This window comes from Andrographis paniculata, unplaced genomic scaffold (assembly GCF_009805555.1).
Source record: "Andrographis paniculata isolate CXL003 unplaced genomic scaffold, ASM980555v1 Contig34END, whole genome shotgun sequence".
Lineage (NCBI taxonomy): Eukaryota > Viridiplantae > Streptophyta > Magnoliopsida > Lamiales > Acanthaceae > Andrographis > Andrographis paniculata.
The window spans coordinates 2,236,158-2,257,224 of NW_026137567.1; the positions used below are offsets into that span (position 1 = coordinate 2,236,158).

The 21,067-nt window shown below is 23.7% G+C and overlaps 1 protein-coding gene across 2 annotated transcripts in view; it reads left to right on the forward strand.

Moving 5' to 3' along the window:
• The window catches only part of LOC127248601 (bifunctional purple acid phosphatase 26-like), a 40,088-nt gene extending 30,374 nt beyond the window's left edge, over window positions 1-9,714 (forward strand). The window contains exons 1-10 of one of the 2 annotated variants that reach the window (XM_051271037.1): window positions 3,604-3,749; window positions 3,908-4,124; window positions 4,414-4,617; window positions 5,201-5,312; window positions 6,041-6,270; window positions 7,549-7,687; window positions 8,053-8,273; window positions 9,048-9,154; window positions 9,232-9,393; window positions 9,474-9,714. In XM_051271037.1, coding sequence (XP_051126994.1) covers window positions 3,942-4,124; window positions 4,414-4,617; window positions 5,201-5,312; window positions 6,041-6,270; window positions 7,549-7,687; window positions 8,053-8,273; window positions 9,048-9,154; window positions 9,232-9,393; window positions 9,474-9,516 — 1,401 coding nt within the window. In that variant the 5' untranslated portion in view covers window positions 3,604-3,749; window positions 3,908-3,941 and the 3' untranslated portion in view covers window positions 9,517-9,714. Of the gene's footprint in view, window positions 1-3,603; window positions 3,750-3,907; window positions 4,125-4,413; window positions 4,618-5,200; window positions 5,313-6,040; window positions 6,271-7,548; window positions 7,688-8,052; window positions 8,274-9,047; window positions 9,155-9,231; window positions 9,394-9,473 lie in introns of those variants that run through there. The other variant, XM_051271036.1, reaches the window with a different exon arrangement.
• The last annotated feature ends 11,353 nt before the right edge of the window (window positions 9,715-21,067 follow it).

Here is a 21,067-nt window from a genome sequence, read left to right on the forward strand (position 1 = left end):
AAGGTAAACTTATGATCGCTTAGTGTGACATATCTTATTGTGACGGTATTTTATATACTAATGTGATTTTTATTTTTCTAATCTCAATAAATTAGGATTTTATTTTCAATGAAATTGTGTGTTTGGTTAGGATTTTGGATGGATTTTACTATCTACATTTTTTTGTCAAAAAATATTTGATGAAATACTCATTCCGTCCAATTGAAAGGTTGTCATTTTCTATTTTCGTTCGTCTCGAAACAAGATTATCATTTTCTAATTTAGTAATTGTACTACCTACCTAACATAATAAATATCATTCCAACTTACACTATATAACATAAATGACATTAGTTTTATATTATACAATACTAATAAGGGTATTTTCGTATTTTTACTACAACCTATTATAACACTAATATTAAGAAATATACGTGCAAAAAATAAACGGCAATCTTGCACCAGGACGGAAGAAGTATTCATTTTTTATTTTTTTTTATATTAAACTAAAATCAAATTTTCATTTAAATGTTACTTCAATACTTATTTATATTATTCAAATTTCAAAATTTTACTGTTCAAAATTCAAACACCAAACAAATATATTCTATTATTCTATTTTTATAAACTCTTACATTATCAAACAAATTTGATAAATGCTTGAAAAACAATTTTTGTTTTTCTAGAATAATCTCTTTCTATTAATACAATTCTAAATCTGGTGTCGTTTTATCAAAAATAATAAAAAATAATAATACAGTAGTACTAAAAAAAAAAAAAAAAAAACTGTACATAATAACCAAATGAAAATACTATCAAATATTTGTTTAATATATGACTTTCAAATTTTATAATTTTTGAAAACTAATAATAAAACTAATATTTAATATAATATATATTTTTAAATTATTAAATATATATTTTTAAATTTTATGTTATAAATAGATAGTATCATAAATAATTTTTATTGGTATATAAATAAAACTCTCAATTTTAGCACGTTTCTAAACCACTGATGGGGAAAATTAATTGAAATGATATTGTTCGGGCCCAATTAAAGTCTATGGTCCCCACGTGAACGTCACGTGGTCTAATTCTACGCCATACATATCGTTAGTTGGCTAGATAATATACTTCATCAGTCTTATATATACATAGTTACAAATTTTATTTTTTTTTTTATATTATGTAGATGTTTTAATATTAGTATTATATTGGATTGTAATAAAAAAAAAAGACAAAAATACTTCTATTAATATTGTTTAATATAAAGTTAATGACATTTGTATAATAAATTGTAAGTTGAAAAAATATTTATTATGTTAGGTAAGTAATACAATTACTAAATTAGAAAATTATACACTTATTTTGAGACGAATAAAAATGAAAATTGGAACCCTTCTTAGGGATGGAGAGAGTATATGGTTTTTAGGAGTTCGAGAAATTTGAAATTTTTTGAAAATTGTAATATAATTAAATAAAAAATAAATAGTTGATATACTATTATGAATATTTTTGATAATGAGTTGTTACCTGATTTAGTGAGTTGTTACCTGATTTAATTAGAAAGTTGTATTAATTGTTTAAGAAGATTTTGTTTGATTTTGGTTTGAAATTGATTATTTGATTTGAGTTTTGGTTTAAATAGTATTTTGATGCTATCTTCGTCCAATAAGAATGACAACATTTGTCATTTGTGTTAATGTTAAAAATATTTTTATATTTATATAATTTACTCCACAAATGTCATTTTATTTGGAATATAAAAGACTATATTTTTGTTCTTTTATCTTAATTTGTAATATGTATTAATATAATAATTAATATTCAAATATTTATACACAAAAAATCCAGCACTCTTCTCATGAGACGGAGATAGTAGTACAATATTTATGAAAGAAATAACATATTTTTATTTGAAATCATGCTAGCTATATAATGTTGGATCTGAGTTTCAAACACAAATCAAACAAATAAATTTTATTTTATAATCTTTATACATACAAATTGATGTGTTCTTTTATCAAATTTCTCCAAAATTCTACTAGTCACAAAAATTTTTTCCTAAAAATATCAAATTAAACATTTATATATATATTATAGATATATATTATACTCTTTTTGTCAACCTCTGAGATTTACATTTTTTTAATTAATTTTTAAATATTAATTATTATATCAAAATATAAATACAAATGAGGAGAAAAAAAACAAAATTACTTTTATTAATATTTTATAATATAAATGTAAATATTTTTAATATTAATTACATTAACACAAAAAATATTTAGTAAACCTTATAGTCGAATGGAGAGAATACTAAAAATTAATTTTAAATTGAAAATATCATATTAACCCTCAATTATATCACATCATAATATTACTCTAATTCAAAAGTTTTACCATTCAAGTTTCAATAAAAAATCAAAATAGCCAAAACAAACAAACTTATGTAAAAATATTGATTAATTTATCATTCTACTAAATTTAATATTTGAAATAATTATATAAGTATTGTATTGATTTTTAATATAAAATTTTTGTGATGAAAATATAGATTAATAGTATTTATATATTTTTTCTTCCTAAAATTAAATAAACTAATATATTTAAAAATAAAATATTTTTTATAAAAGAATTATAATTTCAATTACTTTTTAGATAAGTAAAATTATAATTTTTAGTAAAAATAGATATATTAAAATAATTACTAGAGTAATGTAGCAAAAAAGGACCAAATAGGAAAAAAAAAAAAAAAACAACAAATTTTATGATAAATCACTAATATAAAACTTTAATATAAATATTTTTATTTTTTTTCAAAATTTCTAAAATTCTAAAACTTTTAAAAATATCATAAATGAATTCTAGACTTTATATAAGATTGCTAGTAAAAATAAATATTTAATATTTCATTCGTCTTCAATTACTCTTTTTACTATTTAAATATTTAATATTTCACTCAAAAGTATATCTATATATTTTTAGTAAAAGGAATCATATACTAATATCAAAATATTCAATTTTTATTTAAATTATAAATATATTATTACACATACAATTACTTTATACATAAAATTAAAAGATAAAAATATCAAAACCTCAATAAAATACTACTCCCTCCGTCCCAAATACCATGCAACATTTTTTTTTGATATGTTCCAAACACCCTTGCAACATTTTTTTTTGGTATGTTCCAAACACCTTGCAATATTTTTTTTTTTTTATGTCTCAAATACCTGTAATATTTTCAAAATAAAAAATAATTAATTATACTTAATCTCTACTTTAACCTCACACTTTATCCCTTTTAAAAATCAATGCTAAAAATAAATATTGCACCTTTTTTTTTTTTTTGACACGAAGAGAGTATTATTTATTAATTTACTATAAAATTCTAAAAAACCTCTTTAAAAAGGCACGGTGGGAATATGATATTTCTTTTAAAAAAAATATTATAGATAAAAAAAAAACACTGTAATTGTTGAAATATCGTATTTGTTTGGTTATGATTTGAGTTTAAATTTATTATTATTATTTTATTTATTTATTTTTAAAATTTATTATTATTATTGCAGGAATCGTGTGGTGTGAATGAAAGAAACAAAATTGGAAATAAATTGGAAAACATTTCTCTAACTTGCTCCGTCAATCATTATAGTAATTGGCTCCGCTATCTTGCGCATATCTGTGTTTATATATAGTAGACACATATGTTGTTGGCGGTAGGGAAGGAATTAGATACCTTTGATTGGATTGCTCTTTTTAAGGTATGTATGTACTTATGGTCCTTACTTCATTTATTCTCTTCTAATTCTAAGTATTCATTTCTAACGACCTATCTTATCTAAAAATTAAAATTAAAGCGATGCATATTATTAATTATTATATAGTCAATAAATAAATAAATAAATATATATATATATAGATTTGTTGCTACAGGTGGCTAGGTAGTTGGCTCGATGTCGGAGGGTCCTCGATTGCTTTTGCTTTTGCTGTTGCCGTGTATTATAATTTTAAGTATTGTAAGAAAGGCGAATGCTGGGGTGACTAGCTCGTATATTCGCCACGAGTGGCCTTCTGTCGACATTCCTTTCGATAGTCCAATTTTTGCCGCTCCTAGAGGCTACAATGCTCCACAACAAGTAAGTTAGTAGTTAAATAAGCTAGCCCACGATGAATTTGTTAAGTATCCCCCCCCTTTTTTTTTAATCGGAAAACCTTCGAAAAAGAGTAAGACAATTTGTTAAGTATCCTTTTTTTTTTTTTTTTGGTTAAGTATTCCTTAGCTTTATATATATATATATTAAGAAGGGAGTTGATGCTTCGTCTAAAAATCAATTGGTGATAAGAAGAGTTATCTCATCTTTATAAACAATGAGATTTTTTTTTTACTGAATCGATGATCATTGTGACGTGTTATCGGTACTGCAGGTGCACATTACTCAAGGAGACTACGATGGGAAGGCTGTTATAATATCATGGATAACACCAGATGAGCCCGGATCCAATACAGTTAAATATGGCTTGTCCCGGAAAAAGTATGAATTCTCAGCACAGGGAGACACCGTGCGAAAGTACAAATTTTACAACTATACTTCGGGATATATTCATCGTTGTTTACTCGATGGTCTCCAGGTTAGTTAATTATTAATTAGTATTTCAGTTAAAATAATAATATATTTATATATATATGGATGGATCCATTGATGAACTATATATATATTTTGAATGTGTTTAGTTTGAAGAATATAATTACAGTCGGTAAGATTATTTCAATGTATAATTAATAAATTAATTAATATAATATTTAATCTATTTGATTATATAGTAAATACAAGTAAAATATATTTAATTTCATGATAGAATTATTTTTTTTTTCACCTAAAATATCCTTCATAATCGTATTAAAAATTATACCACTAAACTTTATTTTATAGTACATTTTATTGTTTCTAATGATAACACTATTTTAAAATCGAGTTATGATATTATCATGACTTATATACTAAACATAAATATTATCTTTAATTCTTTATAAATGATTCTAAATGTGTAAAAGAATGAATAATTTTGATAATACTAGGATCCAAATAATAAATATAAAATTAAATCGGATAAAATAATATTATTCATCCTCGTACCACCCTTTATACATTAATTAATTGTCATTTTCGATTACTAGTTAATTGATTACTTATTACATACATACATGGTGCAGTACAACTCAAAATATTACTACTTGCTTGGGGATGGAAATTCTTCGAGGACATTTTCGTTTCGAACACCTCCAGAAATTAATCCAGATGCTTCTTACAAATTTGGGATTATTGGTCAGTACTATTTTTTTTCATTATTTAGGGAAAATTTTAATACAACACTATGTTCTATGCTTTTTGCACAAAATCCTCTATATTTAGTTTATTGTATAATTATTAGTTACGATACAAAAAAATTTGCACAAAATCTCTATTTTTGTCTATAATTAACGGAGCGTTTAACCCGCATGTTGTTTATGTATGTATTATAAAAAAGTATAGTCAAAGATTTTATAAAAATACTTAAATACCCTCGTAAGTACGAATAATTTGTTCGTAAAAACAAGTCTTATTGTAAAGAAAATTCAACTTTTCAAAGTTTAATTGTTTACATATGCTATTCTTATTTTTGGTCATAAAGTTAATTTCTGAGAGTCTTTTTTTTGTTACAGTTACAATAATTATTTATTTCGATCAAATATTAGCATCTACAAGGGAATTTACGTTATTCTATAAAATATTTGGGTGTACTCCTATATAATACACTAAGCTCCGGTAATTATAGTCGAATGAAGATTTCGTGCATATTTTTCTATATCATAATTGTCAAGTATGTAATAAACTAAATATAGAGGATTTTACGAAAGAAAACATATAGCGCAAAAGTGTATGTATTGAAATTTATTTAATATCCTATTTCCAACTTTATTAATATCCATCCTATGATCGTAACATGTCTTCGATATATCTACTGAAGTTTACGACATACATTATTGAATGCCGTTCGAATTATTTTTCCGTAGGTGATCTTGGCCAAACCTTTAATTCTCTCGAAACCCTCAATCATTATAAAGAGAGTGGTGCAGAAACAGTGTTGTTTGTAGGCGATCTTTCGTATGCTGATCAGTATGATGATGGACTTGATATCGCCGTTCGCTGGGATTCTTGGGGCCGTTTGGCCGAGCAAAGCGCAGCGTATCAGCCGTGGATTTGGACTGCTGGAAATCACGAAATCGAATACTTTCCAAACCTGGTATTGAACATATATAGACTTGGACGGAAAAATTGCAAAAAATATCTCACACGTATACCTCATTATCACTTTTGTCATGTATTTATCTCGCTCGCAAAATATATCCCATATGTTTAAAAGTCGTTATTTCTATCATTTTGCCGCGCGTGATTGTCATGCGCGGGCAAATGACATAAATAGCGGTTTTTCTAAACATGTGGTATATATTTTGTCAATGAAATAAATACAGAATAAAAGTAAGTGTAAGATATTTTTTGCAATTTTCTCAGACTTGGACATTTTGTGTCTTACGTTAATAAACATATTATATATAACAAAGTTTCGAAATACTTTATATATATATATATATATTCTGTGCTAAAAAATATTATATATAATAAAGTTTTAATTTTTCCAAACTTATAGCAATAGTTATGGAATGAATTTAGATATTCCGTGTCTTTTAAATTTAAAAATATTCTATATAATTAAAATTTGAATTTTCTGAATTATTTTCATTAGCTACGGATCCGTCTAGAACATTTTGTACTTTTTAAATTTAAAAACTGGGATAGACTATTCTTTAAGTTCGCAAACTAGTCTCATAAGTGAAAAATTTTCGTTGTTTTAGTCCTCCGGCGCCGGAGACGCCCGTGTGGCTCGCCGGAAGTGACATGTCCGCCACGTGTCCCGCCAGGTCAGCGACACCTGGCGGACACATGGACTTTTTTTTTTCATTTTTTTCATTTTTTTTCATTTTTTTTTAATTGGACCAAATAAAAAAATAAAAAAAATACAAATAAAATTAAAAATAAGTTTTAAAAAAATTTAGAAAAATGAAAAAAGAAATAAAAAATCCACGTGTCCGCCAGGTGTCGCTGACCCGGCGGACACGTCACTTCCGGCGAGCCACGCAGGCGTCTCCGGCGCCGGAGGACTAAAACAGCGAATATTCTCCACTTATGGGACTAGTTTGCGACATGCTCCACTTACGGGACTAAAATGATAAGGGGGTCCAGTTCCGGACTAAAAAACAGTTTACCCTAAAAAATATTATATAGAATATTGTCTCGAAATTTTCGAAACCATTAAGATAGAAATCGATTTATATATTATTTATATCATTATATAATAGTATCATAATTGATTAGAAAATTATTGATCAGACTATTTCCCCTTTTTCTGGTAGCGTATAAACAAATATTGCTTTCTAAAATTGTGTATGATTTCGATCATACTTAATTTTGATGTCGTGACTTTTTTTTTTTTTTCTCTTTTTGTTGGATTGTGAATGTTCAGAAAGAAGTCGTAACTTTCAAAAATTTTGCCTACCGATACCCTACGCCTCATCTTGCTAGCGAAAGCAGTAGTCCATTATGGTATGCCGTGAGGCGAGGACCGGCGCATATCATCGTCTTGTCCAGCTACTCGCCGTTTGGTAATTCTTCGGCTTTGTCACTTTTGTGTTTTTTTATCATGTACGTTTTTTCTTCTACATTTGTTTTTCTAATGTTACCTGCAGTAAGGTGCGGATGCACACATAATTTATTGGTGGTACGTGTCAGTAGTGATTTTAATCCTAAAAACAATTTCATAATTTAATAATTACGCTATTATTAAAAAAATTTAGTGTTCCATTTGGAATTCTGTTTAAAATTTTAAATGTTATCATTACTCAATGAATTTTTGTGTTTCAAATCATAATCTTTTATCGACTTCATTAATGTTACTAATTAATCTTATCCTACAAGATCCTGATTGTATTGTCTTATGATGTTTTTTTGTTGCGAATGTTGAACTTAGTGAGGTACACTCCTCAATGGATATGGCTTATGGAAGAATTTAAAAAAGTCGATCGGAAAAAGACTCCTTGGCTTATTGTTCTGATGCACGCCCCGCTTTACAGCAGCAACGAGGCTCATTATATGGAAGCCGAAGGCATGAGAATTGTGTTCGAGAGCTGGTTTGTTGAAAATAAAGTCGATGTTGTCTTCGCCGGCCATGTGCACGCCTACGAAAGATCGGTTCGCCTTCTTACCTATCTCACACTTCTCTCAATCAATTATTATATACTCCCTCTGTCACTTAAATTTTTGATCATTTTTCTTTTTTATCTATCATCTAAAAATATTCTGATTTCTATGTTTAGTAAAAAATTAAACAACTAATTTTTGTATTTTTTTTTTACTATTAACTAACAATAGATACATTCATTTGTTTGTATATAGATTAAGGGATAATAATCTCATATAATAGATAATGTTGAAAACATATATAAAAATTGAATGTTTTAGAGTGTAAAATAATGAAATTTTCAATTGAAACAATATTATTTGATATTTTGAACGAAAATTTAATTGTATATTTTTTTTTTGTGTAATATATTATATAAAAAAATATTTAATTTGATTATTTTGGGAGAAATAATTTCGATAAATATTGCAACCCAAAACCAATCCTTAAAAAGTCAGACCTTTATGTGAAAAATAATATGAAATTTTATTAGTAGTATGAGTTCATATTTACCAAAAAATAATTGTATTTTAATATAAAAAGTATATAGATAAAAAGTAAAATGTGGGTATTACCGAAAAATTATTAAAAAATCAATACTAATACAGTGGGCTAAACAGAAAAATTAGTGATTATTATTTATTAAAGTAGGGATAATCAAATTATCCGTGGATAAAGTTATTTACTATAAATAATGAGTTATATATTCATAAGTTTAGCCGACAATAATAAAAATGTTTATTAACTTCGAAAAAGTGAAAGTATTTTCGGTATGTATTTTTCAGCACCGTGTCTCTGGATTGATGAATTCCTTCGAGCCTGCGCCGAACAAATCAGCTCCGATTTACATCACGGTTGGGGATGGAGGAAACCAGGAGGGTCTTGCTGCAAAGTGAGATATAATAATATCCACAGAAGTTATCACTCTAGTCGAATATGCTGTTTAATTAATTATTATGGTTTCGACAGGTATAGAGAGCCTCAGCCGGATTATTCTGCGTTCCGCGAAGCCAGCTATGGACATTCTACATTAGAGATAAAGAATAGGACTCATGCCATATACCATTGGTATCGGAATGACGATGGAAAGCGCGTGCCAGCCGATTCATTCGTCTTCCACAACCAATACTGGTTCGTCTAATAAAAATCCTTAGATGGCGCAGAGCATTTGATAATATAAATGTTTTAACATTTGTTCGATATGATGTCAGGGCAATCGAGAAGGGAACTGTCTCAAATATGCAGAGCTCTTGAACTACTTCTCTTTAACTTCTCTTCTACTTATATTATATAGATATATATATATATATATGTGTGTGTGTAAGTATGTTGGTTGTGTTGTAATAAAGATCAGTTTTCAGTGTCTGAAGGATGATCTAATCTGATTTCAACGATTCTGTAGCTTATGAAATTATGTATGTGGTTAAGATCTTTTATTCTGCGGGTTCGAAATTTTGGAGGAAAATAATAAAATTGTCTTGTTATCGTCAAAATAAGGAGCCTATATATAGGTCATACAAAATAGACTCGATAGACTCAAATCTAAGTAATCTAATCTATAAATAAGATATAAATCTACTAAATCTGAATATTTAAAATATCTCAACACTGCCTATATTTTTTTGCAGGTTCAAATCCTATATTCTATTTTATCTATTCCCTTTGTTCCATCCAATTAAATAAAGCACATATGATACGAAATAAGAATCCTATCTATTTAATCAACTTATTTGAGTTACTATATATTATACTTTCACTAAAATAATTGTTAATCACTCAAGCACTTCTTGGTCTTGATTTATTTGTGATTGCATTTTGGTCTTTCTTTAGCAAATACCAATCTTTCTTCTTTTATTTTTTATTTTTTATTTTTTTCTGATCTGATAAGTCGCGTTCCGTTGCTTCTTTTGTTCACCGTCATCAAAGATTTTTGTCATTGCCGACTGCTGCTTGTCTTGTTTGCTGCCATTGAAGATTTTTTGAGTGAGGGAGTCAACGTCTACCTCATCTTCTTCGGGTATTATTTTATTCTCATTTATATTCTCTATGCTTGTTGATTTTTGTTCCTTGTAATTGACTCCTACGGGGCTGAAAATATTTTGAATCATATTCGACAAAGGTAAAAAATAAAATCTCAAATCAATTACTAGGACTTCCAGGAAAAAAATGATTTCTTTTGTAGGAGTTTATATTGATTTTTATGGTAGTGTTCGTGGTTGTCTACCTGCGGCTGGGGGCTCTTTTTTTTTTGTTTTTTTTTTCCATAATGAAAATTAGATTACTTGGTTCATTTTTTTTTACACAAGCCTTCTAAGTATTGTATCACATGTTAGAAAATATTGCACAAATTTTCCAAATGCAAATGAAGAAAAAAATGAGACATTTTATCTTTTTAATATCTATTTTAATCGTTGTATTTTGTATTTTCATGATTCATGGCATAAATTCATCTCAAAATAACAGATTCCTTAAATAGGTATAACATTTAGTAATGAAAATTTGGCTGGAGCATTTTATTTTGCATATGCTAAAACGATTGAGTTTGGTGTTAGAAAAAAAAAAAAAAACAAAAGCCCAATAAATTAGATGCTTATGTGAAAAATTCACATGCCGAAACTATATTTGAGTGCTTGGCAAAAATAAAAATACATTTGAATAAAAAAAAAAAAAGTGAGGTTGTGAAATTCATTCTAGAGAATAATCATTATTTATCTAGAGCAGGTTATGAAATTTATTTATTTAGATCATACAATAAAATAACTAAAATTCATGCTATTGAAATTGAAATAGAATAGAGTGTAGGTATTCCTTCAAGAACATCTTATTATTATATTATCAAACAAGCAGATGATCGTGTAATTTAGGATTTACTTGCAAACATTGTAGAAATTATTTGTGTTAAAAAAAAAAACTAAGGCTATAACAATTAGAAATACGGTGAGAGTACTTGAATATTTACAATAGATGCATATAAAAAATCTGAATTTTTTTTTTTTTTTCACTTAATTCAAGTTAACGAGGATGATACAATAACTAATATATTTTGGAAAAAGGAAAGTTGATAATGGTATATTTGAAGATGTGATATCTTTTTATACAACTTATGAGGAGAATTTTCAAAACTGTCATCTTGCATTATTTGTTGGTGTGAATTACCACAAATATTATGTTACTTTTTGCTGTGAATTTTTATATGATGAGAACATTTGAATGATTAGTAAGTGTGTGTATAATTTCGAGGAAGAAAATAATTTTTTTAATTGAATGAAATAACATATTTAAGAAATATAATCTTTAAAATAATGATCAGTTGAAAAGATTATTCAATACAAAAAAAAAAATGATATTTGTTTATAATCGTCAATATTTTTGAACTTACATTACTACGACTCAATTCTTTGAATATTTTCAAAATTTGATTGGTAATTGTCATTACGAAGAATTGGAAGATAATTTTAAAGCAAATTTTTTCCTAGTTAATTGTTACTATGTTGTACTTCCTCCGTGCCAATAGAGTTGTCTTGTATTTTCATTTTCGTTCATCCCAAAACAATTGTCTTGTTTCCTTATTTAGTAATTGTGGTCCCCACTTTATAACAAAATTATTCTTACTTTTCCAAACTACCCCTAATTATTACTCTAATATACTTTTTAAACTCATTAAAAAGGTAAGGATATTTTAGTCTTTTACCTTCTATTTTATATCCGCTTCCAATTAAATACTATTATACCTTAATTCCCGTGTCCACTCCCAATAAGACATCTCTTCTGGGACGGAGGGAGTATATCTTTTAGAAAACTAGCGCACTTAACCCGCGGTGCAATTAATAAAAATTATAATATAATAATATATATATATATATATAAAATCAACAATCAACCAAAATATTTATCTGCTGAATTTTATCTATTGAACAAATGATAATTAAAATTTTCAGAAAATATATAAAAAAGAATAAAATTAGTTATATAATTACAAAGTGAAAATTGTAATATTAAAAAATTAAGGTGAAAAATGATAAAATAAGATTTGAATATTTTAGAATTAAAAATAAACTGTTTTTGCAGAACCGGTGACAATTGAAATATTTATAAGATAGACTAAAGTAAAATCATATAAAATTATTTATACTCAGTAATAAGAAAAAATAAAAGTAAAAAAAAAAAAAAGAAACAAATACTCATAATTATGGATATCTACTCAAAAAATAATAAAAGTAAACATAAAAAATCAATAGCAATATAATAAAAAATATTTTATAAACTTAAAACTAAAATAAAAAAAAAAAAAAAAACTCCACATAATTGTTCAAGTTTGATCTCTATATCATCTTCTACATTGTATTATCTTCTGCATTGTATCCTCTTTTTCTCTTCGGTATATCTAAAAATTGTGAAAAAACTATTAGAAAATTAACACATAAAAAATAACACACATTTAAAACTAAAATAAAAAAAAAATTGCATACACATAATATTATTATTATTTGATATTTGATATTTTTGTTTTTTCCACTTTCATTTGCATATCCTCATCTTCTGTTTTCATCTTGTCCTTCTATATGCCTTAAAATTTTGAAAAGAAAAACATTATAAAATCATAAAGAATAAAGTATCAGTATTTTTAAAAAATATTAGAAGATTATTAAAAAATACATACATATAAATATTCTTGTTATTTGATATATATATATATATTTTTCATCTGACGTTATCTTCTTTTGCATCTCCATCTGTACAAAAAATAAAAAACGATAAGTACAAAATTATCCGTATTGTGAAAGAAAAACTATTATAAATTAACACACGAAAAACAACACATATTTAAAACTAAAATAAAAATTACGTATACACAATATTCTTATTATTTGATACTCCATTTGATATTTTTTTTCTTTCACTGTCATCTACCTGCATATTATCTTCTGCATTTTCATCTTGTCGTTTTTCTTCCTTCTGTATGCCTCTATGAAAAAAAAAAAACATTATAAATATATCAAAAATAAAGTATCAATATTTAAAAAAAAAAAAATAAATTATTAGAATATGCATCTTCATCCCTACAAAAATAAATAAATAAATATAGTATTGTTAAACTATTAGAAAAATATAATATTCTTATTTCTTTCATTGTCGTCTTCTACATATCATCTTTTGCATCAGCTCTTTATCACATATTCTTCTCCATGTCTTTTTAGCTTCTTCTTTCTTCTATATATATTCTAATCATGGAAAACTATATCATCCCAATGAAAATTGTATCATCTCATCATCCATATCTATTTTCTTTAACCGTATCCCCTCTATCACTTATATCGTATAACAGTATTTTTTGTTTATTAAATTAATTTATAAACATATTTTATTTTCTTTATTAATATATAATCATATAAATATAGATACAATAATTAATAAAAAATGAAGTAAATTAAATAAACATAATTGAATATAAATATAAATATAATACTTAATAAAGTAAAGGAAGTAAATTAAAAAAACAAAATTCAAAAAACGAATATACATAAATAATTGCGTAAAATTAATCTAAAATTTATTAATTTTTTAAATTTTTGAAATTTAAATAAAATTATTTTAAAAAATAGATATAGGATATCGGATCTTTATTATAAAAAATTTATTTATTTATTTATGAATTATAATCTAATAAAAAAATAAAGTAATTAAATATAAAAGAATTTATGAAAAATTTATATAATAAAAAGAGTTAATTATTAATAATACTAAATGAGTGAAAATAATGGAGTAATAACTGTAATTCTGTAAAACTGTAAAAAAAAAAAAAAAAAAAAAAAAAAAAAAAAAAATTCTCAAAATTCTGAGATTGCAGGATTGCATAACATTGAGCTCTTATATATATACATTAGTATTGGCACCCGTGCGTTGCACGATTTGTATAAATTGTTAAAATAATATTAAAAAGATAATGAATTACGTTCAAATATTTTGTAGAAAGATACAAATATTCTTAAAATTAATCAACAATTAATAGTAAGATTACTATGTGACAATTTGTTTTATCATGACCATGAAGATATAGTTAGTACTATACATATGTCAACATAATCTATAAATGTGTCAATTATATATTCATACGTGTAAAATATGTCTGATTTTATAAACTTTTAAAATAGAATAGTTGACATCGAAAGATAAATTAAGATTGTTTGTGTGACAATTTTAAATTCATGCTTACAGTATCGTTTTTTATTGTCAAATTAGCATCATACCCACATTAAAATTTTTTATATAAAATAAAAATAAAAAATTGCAAAGTATTTATAGTTATATAAACATACAATTTTTGTAAAATTAGTTTCACTTCAGATATTTTGAATATCAATATGGTTCATTCGTCCAATAATACGGAAAACATAATATTCGTATAAAAATTAAAAATTAAAATTTTAAATTTTAAATTTTAAATTGAAAAAATTAAGTATAAAGTAACTATGTGTTGTGCTATAATTATATAACAATAACATACCATCTTTGTAAAATTTGTTTCACTTCAGATATTTTGAACATCAATATGGTCAATTTATCCAATAATAGATAAAATTTAATATTCATATAAAAAATAAAAAAGTTATAATGATAAGTTGAAAAAAATAATTATAAAGTAAGTATATACTGTAAGATAATTATGTAAAAAATTTTAAAACAATTATTATATATGACATAATTAAATTATTTATACACATCAGAACAACTACTTAAATAAAATAGAGAATTTGTTTTAAAAACTTATTTTTAGTATTTTTTAAAAAAATTTGTGGATAATTATTTATCTTAATTTTGTATTGCAAATTTAATAAATAAGCAAAAAGTAATTTAATTCCATAAATAGTATTACTGAAATATCAACTACAATTATTCATTTTTTAAAATAAAATTAGACATTAACTTATAAATAAAAATATTATATTAAAAAAAAAACAAATCGTTTAAAATTTAGAAAATTGACTAAAATTGTTTAAAATTATTCAAATATATATTAAATGAATATGATATATATGATAAATAAGAATTAACAATAAATTTACATATTAAATACAAATCAATAAACTAATATTTCATTGGTCCTACCACAAATGACTCATTTTCGTTTTTTTTTTTTGTCCGTTCCACAAAATATAAAATTTTTCTATTTTTAATAAATTTATCAATCTTAAATTAATTTAACAAATATAAATAAATTTAATTAAAGTTTTAATATTTTACATGTATGACTCACTTAAAACTTTTTATTTCTATCTCTTGAATTAACAAATATTTTATTTACCTTTAAAACTCTCAATATTTTTACAAAACTAATTTAGGTTAGTGATAAATAAATAAATAAATTTTTTAATTTGTATTAATAAAATGTATTCTCTAAAATATACTCCCTCCGTCCCGCATATCATGTCCACGTTACCGTCTCTGTCCGTCCCACATACCATGTCACTTTCCTTTTTTGGAAAATGATTATACACTTCATTCTCATTTTAAAATTTTTAATTAATTTATTTTTAATTTTAATTAAACTAATTAGTTATCTTAATATTAATTTATAATTATACATATTATAGGATAATTATTTTCACTAATATATTCTTAATTATCTACTATTTACACCCCTCTTAAAATACTGTATCTATAGTGTAGCAGACACGGTACGTGGGACGGAGGAAGTAATATTTATATTGTATATATATTTTATTGAGATATATAATATTTAAAATATTCAAACACATATTAAAAAAAAAAACCTTTAATCATTAAATAATAATATTCACTATTTAAATAACTAATTTATACTATATAAATTCTCTTGCTCAAACAAAATATTTCATCTTTGCCGGGACGAATGGAGTATATTTTAATACTTATCGAATTCAATATTTTTTGGAAAGCAATAAAGATTAAAAAAAAAATCATGAAAAAAAAAGTTAATATAAGAATAGAAAATAAGATTTAAATAATTTAGAAATTATCAATTATAAATATTATTAAGTTTATAACAAAAAAAACTGTAAAATAAATAAGATCTTGCAAAATATAAACAAGGGTAAACTGTTTTTTTTAGTCCCGTAACTGGATCCTTTTATCATTTTAGTCCCGTAAGTAGAGCCTGTTTCAAACTAGTCTCATAAGTGAAAAATTTTCGCTATTTTAGTCCTGCCGGAGATGCCCGCGTGGCCCACCGGAGGAGACGTGTCCGCCAGGTGTCCCGCCAGGTCAGCGACATCTGGCGGACACGTGGATTTATTTATTTATTTATTTTTTTAATTTTTTTTAATTGGATCAAATAAAAAAAAATAAAAAAATACAAATAAAATAAAAAATAAAATAAAAATAAGTTTTTTAAAAAAATTTAAAAAATTAAAAAAAAATAAATCCACGTGTCCGCCAGGTGTCGCTGACCTGGTGGGACACCTGGCGGACACGTCACCTCTGGCGAGCCACGCGGGCGTCTCCGGCGCCGGAGGACTAAAACAGTGAAAATCTGTTACTTATGGGACTAGTTTGCGACAGACTCCACTTACGGGACTAAAATGATAAGGGGTCCAGTTACGGGACTAAAAAAACAGTTTACCCTTTATAAATATCATATTAAATTATTTATACACTATAAAAAAGTATAAAAATAAATACGGTAATTAGATATCTTCTCCAAAATAGTAAAATAAAAAAAAAATTAAAATCATATAATAATGATACAATATGATTTGAATGCTTCAGAATTTGACACCAAAATATATAAAGATCAAATGAAAATAATTATAAAAATATAATCTATAGAACTAATGCTTTTTTTTTTAAAACTTGAAAAAAATCGAAATTATAAACCTACACCCCTTCTATATCTTCATTTTTGTCTTTTTCTTAAATCAAATTAAAATAAATATAAAATTAAATTCATTGAGGAATATGAAAAAGAGATGAGAACATGAGTTTCAACAAAATAAAAAGTAAATTAGAAAAAAACTTTATAAATTTAAAATGTGTATATATATCAACTAATAGTATAAAAGAAACTATAACAAATATATAGATTTTAAAAATTATAAATACCCAACTATCATATGATACAACATTGTAAAATAGTCCTGTAAGGGATGACTTGGTGGTGAAGGGGTTGGACTTGTATTTATAGTTATATAAACATACAATCTTTCTAAAATTAGTTGCATTTCAGACATTTTGAACATCAATATAGTCAATTCGTCCAATAATATGAAAAACTTAACATTAATATAAAAATAAATAAAAAAAATTATAATTATAAATTGAAAATATAAATTATAAAGTTAGTATATATTGTACAATAATTATGTAACAATTTTTAATATAATTATTATATAAAAAATATATGACATAATTAAATTATTTATACAAATTAGAACAACTACTAAAGAAAAATAGATAATTTGTTTTAAAAACTGAGTTTTATTTTTTTATATTTTTAAAAAATAATATATAATCATTTATCTTAATTTTTTATTATCAATTTAATAAATAAGAAAAAAATAATGTAATTTAATAATTAATATTTATAATCACTAAAATATCAACTATAATTATTCAAATTTATTTTTAAAATAAAATTAGACATTAACTTATAAATCAAAATATTATATAAAAAAAAAAATCATTTAAAATTTTGAAAATTGACTAATTTTTTTTAAAATTTTTTTTTTCAAATATATATTAATTGAATATGATATATGTGATGGATAAAAGTTAACAATAAATTTATATATTAAATACAAATCAATCATTCGTGCCCCATATATGATCTTTTTTTTTTGTGACATTTTTCTATAAATTTATCAATCTTAAATACACTTGAGAAATATAAATCAATTTAATTAAATTTCTAATATTTTACATGTATGACCCTTTCAAAACCTTTTATTTCTATATGTCTTTCCAATTAACAAATATTTTACTTACCTTTAAAACTCTCCATTTTTTTTACAAAAATAATTTATGGTAATGATAAATTAATAAATAATTTATTTTATTTGTCTTATAAAATTTTATTCTCTAAAAAATAGTATTCATATTGTATATATATTTTATTGAGATGGATAATATTAAAATATTCAAACACATTTTAAATTTATTTTAATCATTAAATAATAATACCCACTATTTAAATAACTAATTTATACTACATTAATCATCATGTCCAAACAAAATGTTGCATCTTTGTCGGGACGGAGGGAGGGAGTATATTTTAATACTTATCAAATTCAATATCTTTTTAAACACGATAAGATAAAAAATTCATGGAAAAAAAACTAATATAGGAATAGAAAATAAGATTTAAATAATTTAGAAATTATCAATTACAAATATTATTAAGTTTACCAAGAAAAAAAATAACTGTAAAATAAATAAGATCTTGCAAAATATAAATAAATATCATATTAAATTATTTATACAATATAAATACAATATGAGATTGAATGCTTTCGGAATTGACACTAAAATCAATACCGATCAAATAAAATAATTATAAAATATAATCTATAGAATTAATGATCTTTAATCCTTCTGTATCTTCATCTTTTTCTTAAATCAAAATAAATATAAAAGTAAAATTTGTTGAAAAATATGCAAAAGAAATGAGAACACGAGTTTCAACAAAAAAAAAATTAAAAATAAACTTTATAAAATTTAAAAAGTGTATATAGATTTTAAATACCCTACTATCATGATAAAAAATGTAAAACAAAAAGAAATAAAAAAATGAAAAAAATCTCAAAAATGTCATAATTGAGGAATTAAAGACTGATCTCAAATACATAATATATAGACTAGCGGGAAATCGTGCATGACCTTTTTATATTTTATCTTTTTATTCATCAAATATTTTTATAATTTTCTTTTATGCCTCCGGTTAAATTTTTATTAAAAGAACACATCTATAATTTTCTCATAAACATTAAAAATTAAAATTTATGTAGCAAGTAGTTATGTAATTAATATATATGTATAATAATGAATTTATTTTTAAAATTAAAATCTATTATTTAATTTTAAAATGAATAATAAGTATTCTATATATACATTATGATATCATATTCTTAATAATTTTTATCAACTTTTATATATAAAATTATTTATTGATTGTGTTAGTTATAGTTTTGTTAAATATGTTCATTATGGTGTATTAATTATGGATATTTAGTATAAATTTATTTTAATAATAGTATCAAAAATAAAGAAAAATAAAATAAAATAGTATAGATTTATTGAAAACTTATATATGCACAAATATTTTTGAATAAAATTATAAAAATTTCATTAAATCATCAATATTTATGTTTTTATTTAAAATAAATCAAAAAATTTAATATAAATATAAAAATATGAATAATATAATATATATTATAAAAAAAAAATCAATTTTATTTTAATGGTATTATTAAATAGAAATTATTTGAAAAATAAATAACCGGAAAATATTTATAATACAAAAGAAAGTTACTCCCTCCGTCTCATAATAAACTATCTATTTTTCTATTTTAGTCTGTTCCATAACAAAGTATTCATTTTATTTTTTACTAACTGTACTGTCTACTAACATTAGAAATACCCTTACAATTTACAATATATTACACTAATGTCATTACTTTTATATCACACAATACTAATAAGATTATTTTAGTCATTTCTACTTTATTTCTACTATATCTCAATATAATACTAATATTTCTAAAATTACGTGCAAAAAGCAAACGGATACTTAATTATGGAACGGAGTATATTAAATTATTTATACAAAGTACAAAACAATACCAAAATAAATTATTGAATTATATTACTTTTTGCTTATTTATTAAATTTGTAATAAGAAATTAAGATAAATAATTATCTCTAATTTTTTTAAAAAAAATTAAATGTTAGTTTTTAAAACAAATTTTCTATTTTACTTTAGTATTTGTTCTAATTTGTATAAATAATTTAATTATGTCATATATTTTTTATAATAATTATATTAAAAATTGTTAGATAATTATTGAACAATATATACTAAATTTATAATTAATTTTTTCAACTTATAGTTTTGATTTTTTGATTTTTTATATGTTTATATAACTATAAATACATCGTAAATTTTTTGTTTATATTTTATATACATAGTAAATTCATTATGAATAAAATTAATTCTGACATTTATGATTGAAGGTTACTGAATATTAAAGATGTCGATTACGATTAATTAACTTCAGCATTAATGAAAAATTTGATGACAACTCTCATTTGAATGTCTATAAAAGATCATCTGTTCACTCTCATTTCAAATGAGAGTTGTCATCAAATTCGTCATTAATGCTGAAGTTAATTAATCGTAATCGACGTCTTTAATATTCAGTAACCTTCAATCATAAACGTCATAATTAATTTTATTCATAATAAATTTATTTATATTTAAAAAATTGATAAAAAAGATTTGGTGAAATGAACCCACAACGATCTCTTATATATATATATAATAAACAATAATAGAGAATCGTGCAATGAATATGCACGAGACATGAAGAAGTTCAATTAATTGTAATAAGTAACTTTTCCGGCTAATGTAGTGTTGGATTAAAAATCAAATTGTGGGTTAAATGTAATTATATTTGAGCTATCGGTCAAATTAGGTCTGTATTAAGTGATCTATAAATTTATTGGGTTTAAATATATTTAATAAATGTGGGTCTTCTATATACAGAAACCCGGTAATGATAAAATTTGAAGGAACTCCAAATGCACAACAAAAAATAGTTTCGAGTGAGCAATG